The sequence below is a fragment of the Erythrolamprus reginae genome, chromosome 6, assembly GCF_031021105.1.
Source record: "Erythrolamprus reginae isolate rEryReg1 chromosome 6, rEryReg1.hap1, whole genome shotgun sequence".
NCBI lineage: Eukaryota > Metazoa > Chordata > Lepidosauria > Squamata > Dipsadidae > Erythrolamprus > Erythrolamprus reginae.
Window position 1 is genome coordinate 64,245,158 of NC_091955.1, and position 8,457 is coordinate 64,253,614.

The 8,457-nt window shown below is 36.2% G+C and overlaps 1 protein-coding gene across 3 annotated transcripts in view; it reads right to left on the reverse strand.

The window, feature by feature from the left end:
- Positions 1–8,457, reverse strand: part of XPNPEP3 (X-prolyl aminopeptidase 3) — a 39,184-nt gene that overhangs the window by 29,379 nt on the left and 1,348 nt on the right. The window contains exons 1-3 of one of the 3 annotated variants that reach the window (XM_070756065.1): positions 8,152–8,457; positions 5,427–5,543; positions 690–1,088 (exon numbers count right to left, since the gene is read on the reverse strand). In XM_070756065.1, coding sequence (XP_070612166.1) covers positions 690–1,088; positions 5,427–5,543; positions 8,152–8,212 — 577 coding nt within the window. In that variant the 5' untranslated portion in view covers positions 8,213–8,457. Of the gene's footprint in view, positions 1–689; positions 1,089–5,426; positions 5,626–8,151 lie in introns of those variants that run through there. The other 2 variants (XM_070756066.1, XM_070756064.1) reach the window with 2 other exon arrangements.

Consider the following 8,457-nt stretch of genomic DNA (forward strand, 5'->3'; position numbering starts at 1 on the left):
TGATGGTCATAAGTTGAGGACTACCTATGAAGGTCGCCCAGAAAGTAATACACATTTTTTTTCTAAGCCTACAGTAATGGTATGAATGCAAGACTTTAGATATGCATTATTTGATTTGTCAGGAAGGCGTGTGTAAATTTTGCATTTCTTTAGACAGATAGCATAGCTGCAGCAGTGTTCCGAAATGGCGTCTGTAAGTGATGTACGTTACAAGCAGCCTGTCGGCATTGAAATTCTCACTACGGATAAAGAAACTGTTGGGAACATTCACAAACGTTTGTGTACAGTTTATGGAGAATCTGCAATCGACAGAAGTACGGTTAGTCGCTGGGCACAGAGGGTGAGACCAGTAGAGGTGATTCACAGTGTAGAAATGGCTTTGTAACCAGAACAAGGAGTGGTGTCTGGCTGGAGGAAGGCCATAGAACAGGATGGAGATTACGTGGAAAAATAGGAACTGTAGAAGAAACATCATTCTTTCTTGTGGTGTAAGTTTCATTGTGTTCAATAAATAATAGTTGAAGAAAAAAAATGTGGTGCATTACTTTCTGGGCGATCCTTATACAATGCCATGCATGAATCCAGCTTTCTATTTTGTCTCTATTATGCCCTTTACTTGACAGCAAATTGCTGAAATGATTCAATATCATCCTATCTCATACCGTGCAAAATCTATTTTGTGTTCATACCTTTTAATTTAGATACCAGATGTCTAAACTCTTCCATGGCATATGCTTCATCTACACCAGTGAGAGCCACTGCTCCATCCGTGCCCGATCGTGGCCCATCCCACAACTCTCGGCTTGGATCTCGTTTTGGAACAAACAGTAAAGCTTTGTGATATGGCAAAGATCTACCCGGCACACTTTGCAACACTAAGATACTATCCGGTTCTTGGAAGCCACACAAATATAGGAAATTAGTGTCCTGGTGGAAGGTGTATGGAATATCGTTGCTCATATAGTAGGTGGGATTCGAAAGCAGAATTACTGTGTGATTTGTCCCTTGCACCTCTTGCTGTATCTGAGCCATCAGCTTGTGTCGACGGAGAGCATATTCCACTTGTGATAATCCTGGTGTTACCTCTCCTGTGGACAGAATTCAAAAACACAATTTCTATTTTAGAAACAATATTTTTTCATGCTGCTGAACCTTTGCAATTTTATTTATTTTATTTATTGGATTTGTATGCCGCCCCTCTCCAGAGACTCGGGGCGGCTAACAACAGTAATAAAAACAGCATATAACAATCCAATATTAAAGCAGTTAAAAACCCTTATTATAAAACCAAACATACATACAGACATACCATGCATAAAATTGTAAAGGCCTAGGGGGAAAGAGTATCTCAGTTCCCCCATGCCTGGCGGCAGAGGTGGGTTTTAAGAAGCTTACGAAAGGCAAGGAGGGTGGGGGCAATTCTAATCTCTGGGGGGAGTTGGTTTCAGAGGGCCGGGGCCGCCACAGAGAAGGCTCTTCTCCTGGGTCCCGCCAAGCGACATTGTTTAGTTCACGGGACCCGGAGAAGACCCACTCTGTGGGACCTAACTGGTCGCTGGGATTCGTGCAGCAGAAGGCGGTCCCTGAGATAATCTGGTCCGGTGCCATGAAGGGCTTTATAGGTCATAACCGGAAACTGATCAGCAACCAATGCAGACTGCAGAGTGTTGGTGTAACATGGGCATATTTGGGAAGGCCCATGATTGCTCTCGCAGCTGCATTCTGCACGACCTGAAGTTTCCGAACACTTTTCAAAGGTAGCTCCATTTGACGCTAGTCTTACATTTTCATCTCTTTTCTATTCATTTTCTCTGGAGTAATAATAATAATAATAATAATTTATTAGATTTGTATGCAACCCCTATCCGAAGACTCGGGGTGGCTCACAACAATATGTGATGTCATGTCTTCACATTCCCAGTTCGACTCTATAAACTATTTTTTCTCTATTATAAGTAATAAAAATTGTTTGCAGAAGCTTGAGTTTACAAGATATTCCAAAAGCTACAGTTAATTCTAACGCAAGGATTATGACTAAAAATGATTACCGGGAGAGCGGAACAAAGAAAAGTAAACTTGAGTACTTTTTTATACCATTTGCATGTTGAATAGAGCAGTGTTTCCCAACCTTGGCAACTTGAAGATATTTGGACTTCAACTCCCAGAATTCCCCAGCCAGCGAACGCTGGCTGGGGAATTCTGGGAGTTGAAGTCCAGATATCTTCAAGTTGCCACGGTTGGGAAACACTGGAATAGAGGGTGGCAGAGCTTGTTGCACTCTGCATTTTGAGAGCAGTATGGATATTACCTAGGAATAATTTCTCCATGAAATGCAGAGCTCATAAGATGAGTTTAAAAAAGGATCTTTAATAAGATGTGTATCTAAGAATTAGAAGTAAAATAGAATTTTCTCAGAACTTCAGATTTAATCATTCAATCTAATTTTATCAATAATGAATGCAATGTGCAGAAAACAAAAGTATTTTCACAAAAGTGGACTAAATACCCAAAAACTGATTGTAAATAGAATGTTTTCTTTATATAGTCTACAACCAGATTTGTATTTATTAAGAGCCTTGAAAGCTATTAAAGCCAATCCATTAAAAGGAAGAGAACTAACACCTGAAAAATGTGATAATTGTTTATTTATTGATTTGATTTCTATGCCGCCCTTCTCGAGGCGACTCAAAATATACTTTCCGAATCTTCATTAAATCTAACAAGAGGTTCTAGTGGAATCAAAAGGATTTAGCTCCACAAAATATATATATATATATTTTATTAATCTGCTGCCCATTTCACCATGGAGCTACTCTAGATGGTTTATTATATGCCCCATCATTTGAAGATACCTTTTAAAAATGTAAATATCTGCCTAAAACCTAGACATATTATGTACTTAGGGTTGTTATCCTATATTTTTTAATGTTTTTCTTTATATTTGTCTGGCTAGATACCCATGAATCATATTCTCCCCATGAGAAAAACACCGCTTTTAAAATTGAGAGGAGAAAAAAAGATAGGCAATATTTTCTAGACCAGATTTCCCCAGCTTTTTTGGCTCTGCAGGGCAGAGGGGATAATGCGCACCTGCAAATAATAATAATAATAATAATAATAATAATAATAATAATTTATTAGATTTGTATGCCGCCCCACTCCGAAGATGCCACTCACACTCACCTGCTGCTCATACCAGTGGGGATGCATACATGTGTGTGCTTGGCCTCCACTTCCAAGGCCTGGTTCTGAAAGGCTGAAGGCCTCGTAGTGGGCCACAGCTTGGGGAAGTGGGGATTTGTGTTCTAGACTATGGTCTTCCAACCAGTTGCAGAGGGTTGTGAGACTTCTAAAACAGTGGGCAGTAATTTATTTATTTATTTATTTATTTATTTATTAGATTTATATGCCCCCACTCTCCGTAGACTCGGAGTACAGTGTACTAATACAAGTACTGTGGTACCTCTACTTATGAACTTCATTCGTTTTGTGACCAGGTTCTTAAGTAGAAAAGTTTGTAAGAAGAAGCAATTTTTCCCATAGGAATCAATGTAAAAGCAAATAATGAGTGCGATTGGGGAAACCACAGGGAGGATAGAGGCCCTGTTTCCTCCCAGGAAATTCCTAGAGAGGCCTCACAGAGGCTTCTCTCTGCCTTTTCCGGCCCTGTTTCCACCCAGGAGATTCCTAGAGAGGCCCCACAGAAGCTTCTCCCTGCCTTTTCCGGTTACAGTTTTGGAGGCTCGGATTTGTAAGTAGAAAATGGTTCTTGAGACGGGGCAAAAAAATCTTGAACACCCGGTTCTTATCTAGAAAAGTTTGTAAGTAGAGGCGTTTGTAGGTAAAGGTACCACTGTAGCTGGTTGATAGGGTATCTGTAAATTTGTCACATGTGTTCCAAGTGCATACAAAGGGAATATCATAGTCAATTCTGGCAGCAGGGAACTGGCAGGGACAAGTTGCTGCCTTTATGCCTTAAATATGGATCTCCCTAAAAGCCCTTTGCTTGCTACTATGGAAACACAGCGAGGGGCTTTGGTTTGATGTTGTAGGACTTCTTCTGTTCTTTAGGAAGAGTCAGTGGCTCAACTAAATGCCAGGCTCTTTCTCATCTATAATAGCAACGTAACGCCTAAGTGATAACTATCTGTTTTTTAAAGTTATCCAATGCTTTTCAAAAGAAGCAAAAAATGTAAAACGTGGGATATACTTTTAGAGTAAAATTTTGTTTAGCTTTTTTCTTCCATAAATTATATCACAGTATACACTTTAATTTAAAAACGTTAACCTACTTGCAATAAGCAATTTGCTGACCTAAGCTAGTTGCTGGGCAGCAGCATCACTAGACAAGATGAAAATAAGACATTTTCCAGTGTGCGGAAGGACAAATGCTGGGCACATTATCTACTCAGATGCCAGCTAGTGAAATTTTCTGTAATACAAATAAAATGTGAGTGGCATTGATATAACCATTATAATTACCTAATCAATATTCATAGAGAATCACACATTTCAAATATTAAAGATGTGGTGGAATCTCTGGCTTGAGTACAGGAAGGAATAAAGAGGCAGTAGCTTAGTGTCTCTAAGTGGTAGGAAGCAACGGAGGCAAGACTCTTGAAGTCTTTATCTGCCAGTTTCCAAGAGAATGTCATTACTGTGGCAAAAGACTGGTAATAGAGGAAATATAATAAAGAAATTCCTAACCATGGAATTGTTCTCATTCCCTGCACTTTTCATGGGACAACTAAATCTAAGTTTTCTAAACAGATGAAATGAGAAAAGCTGCTCAGCAGTATTCACATAGACTTTTACTGAAGCATAAATCTAACTAACAGTTGAAAAGATAATTAAGTAATGCACATCAACCCAAAACACAGGATTCTGTATAAACGTATTAAAGAAATGTAATAATGAATTTGACTAAAAGGATAACTTACCAATAATACATACAATCAAGCTACATATTGGTTTCACAAATACATACCGTACTTTTCAGAGTATAAAACACACCAAAGTATAAGATGTATCTTAGTTTTGGGGGAGGAAAATGGGAAAAAATCTACCTACTAGTTATTCATCTGGCTAGTGTCCTTAGTCTGGTTAGCTTCAGTACATTATTTTATCCCCTGAAAAAAAATCATCTTCAAAGGGAGTAGCAATGAAAACAAGTCTGCAAAGTTATGGTTGGCAAAAAACTTCTTCTATCTGGAACATAAAACATTCTAAATAGGAATTCCTTGAAGGATATTATATTCTTTTTTTCCTCCAGGTTGTTCTTTAAGAAAACTATTAAAAAGTGAGATGTTAAAGGATAGTGTTAGTAATGTAGTGTTTATGCAAACTTGTTCTAGGATTAAATATCTCTGAACACTTATTTCTCACTACAATAAATGTGTTTAGAGTTGCATTACCATTATCCTTACCTGACTTAAGAAGATGTGGATGTGTGAAAGGGCTAGGCTGGCCCAGGTATCTATTTGGAATCTTCTTTTGTTGAACTGGTTGAATGGATAATTTCCGAAAGAAACAAAACTTGCATGCTAAAATGAAACAGCAGAATAGCATCAAACTGAACTGTTTTCCCATTTGAATCTGTGATAGAGTCAAAGTGAAGTTTGCCATTTTCAAGCACTACTCATCTCTTTTTGCTTTAAAGCTAATAATATTAACATGAATACTTGAATAAGCAATGAATGTTCTAGAATAAGATTTTAATATATTTCATCGATTGATTCTTTTCTAATACTTCGCATTTTTATTGATGTAAGTAATCTTTACTGATGGAATAGCTGAAATCTGAGGTATACATTCAGTAATAAATGCACACATTTATAAACATGATGGTCAAGACAGAATGGTTTTACAAAAAGTTCAGAATCAAAAATTTTAAAAAATAATTATTTCCAAGATTGGTTCTCTTGTACACTGCAAATCACACAGCAAGGCACATTAAAATATTTGGAACTATGGAAATATGCTTTGTAGGAAAAGTTATTGAATTAAGCAAAAATAATATAACAAAACTACTTAGATACTAACAATAACCTTCAATGTTTAATATTCAATGCAAAGTACTAATATTTAGATTAGCAGATGGGAAAACAAATTGAAGAGAAGAGGAGAAAGTGTCATAAAGTATTTCTATAATTGCTTTTACTCATGATTTATCAAGTTTTTCTTATTTTGTATATTTAACTTTTTAATTGACTATTAAAAGCTTACATTTAAAAATAAAAATAATATTTTTGATCTTGGCATTTATTTCCTTTACTATGGTTGCAATGCTATAATTATGGTACCGATTGTATTTTCATTTATACAATAAATCATCCAGTTTAAATATTGCTAAAACATTGCTAAAACTACTGAAATAGTCCAATGAATGCAAAGATTATGTATTGAAATTATGTTTCTAATAATTAATCATTTTTTATCCATCCAATGACATTTAATAGGGATAACAATAATGGGACTTACGTAAGAAAACAGTGAGATTAATCACTTTTAATTTATAGCAACTTTATATTTATAGAATGGCAATGTTTCTGTTCTTTAGTACAAAAGAGGACTGATACTTGACACTAAAACTTTTTCCAATCCAATATTCAAAGCTCAACCTTTATTCATATTCCAGAGTCTAAAAATTATAAGGGTTGACAAGCAGAGCATCTGAAATCTCTGAAAGGCTTAAAGCAGCCATTATGCCCTTTACATTTATGCATTCTTAAAAAATATCCAAAACAAAATATGAGTTTTGGATCTTTCTACTCTGGAACAAAAAAGAGTGCTACAGGCTTTGTTTCAGTGGAAACAAGCACATAAGTATAATTTAATATGGCTGATCAGAATACAAGCTTATTAAATCCATTTTTAGTATATTAATTTTGGCTCTATTTTATTAGTTTTATTGTTTTTATATGGGATTTTATATTCTATAAGTTGTCCTGAGTCGCCATGTGTGAATAGATAGCAATATAAATTCCCTAAATAAATAAATAAATTTGAGACTGGTGTAATGGTTGAGGTATCAGGCTAGAAAGCAGTAAACCATTAGTTCTGGGTACCCCTTATTCACAAAGACAGCTGTGTGACCTTGGGCCAATCATTTTCTTTCAGCCCTAAGGAAGAGATCATGACAAACTATTTCTGCAAAAACTTGCCAAGAAAACTGCAGGGACTCATCTAGGTAGCCTCCAAGAATTGGAGAATGCATAATTTAATGTTAAAAAAATCCACTTAATAACACAGAATGCCTGAACTATAATTATATATAATTTGTGGTTATGCATTTTGTTTTTAGATATGCTAATCCAAAGAATTCCACAGAATGTAAAGGATCTATAGCTAGGTAACAATTGCAATGTAAGGCCAATAGTCATACAAGTGAAAAATAATAAATTTGTTTTAGACTACAATCCTCTACATACTTATTTGGAAATATGTTTAGGATTCAACTCAGAAGCCCAATTAACAAATATCCTTGCACTAGGACTTTTTTTAAAAAAAGAATAAGTTATATCAGCTTAAGTTGCGCTGAAACATTTTATTTTACTTGGCCTTAAGTTTTGCTCCATTATAAACATACATAGGCTCAAACCATATCTAAAATTCCAAAAATAAAACCCAACTCCGAAGAAAAAATAAACAAACTCAGGGACTGTTATATCTTATTTCATAACACACTTCACAAGGCAGGTGAAGGTGTATTTCAGATGAACCAATCCCAATAATTCCCAGTGGGAAATATATATCCATCTTTATTTCCCCTTTCTCTTTATTGAGATTAAAAAGCTCATTTTAATTAAAGATCTTGTAATATTTTGTTAGCAATTTTGAAATCTAAACTGACCAGTTTCTAAAACGTATACTTTAAACAGAAGACACCATTCTTTACATGAGAGATTTCCATAATTACTAGCGTGGTCTTCAGATTATTATTTTTTCACCCTACCATGAAATCAGCTATAAGTATCATACAGTATTGTGAAACTGACACAGGAAACATTTCTTTTATTGTGTGTGTGTGTGTGTATTTATTTATTTAAAGTAAACAAAGTGAAGGGGGAGGGAGATTTTCCTAAAATAACTAGCTTTCTCCCACAATTTTATAATTCTTCTCTTATGTATAATCAAATTTAAGTCTCTGACCTGAAAAGCTGCATTTGACCCTTACAGGTTGGATAAGCCTCTGAGCTGGCAACCACACCATAGCTGAGCTCCCTGCCTGTAAGAAGAGTAATCAACACTACGGGGCAATCTCGGAAGAAATCGCAACGTCCCAATTCCTGATCTTCCTCCACTTGACTCTAACGCTCTCTTGCCTGATTCCTCCCCAACCCTGAAGCATGGCCAGCTACCCTAAAGCTCGATTTGAGTTCGCACGGTTGAAGGGGCTTGCTTCCCCCCGCGTCGCCAGCTCATGACGTCACCACCATGCGTAACCTGCTACTTCGC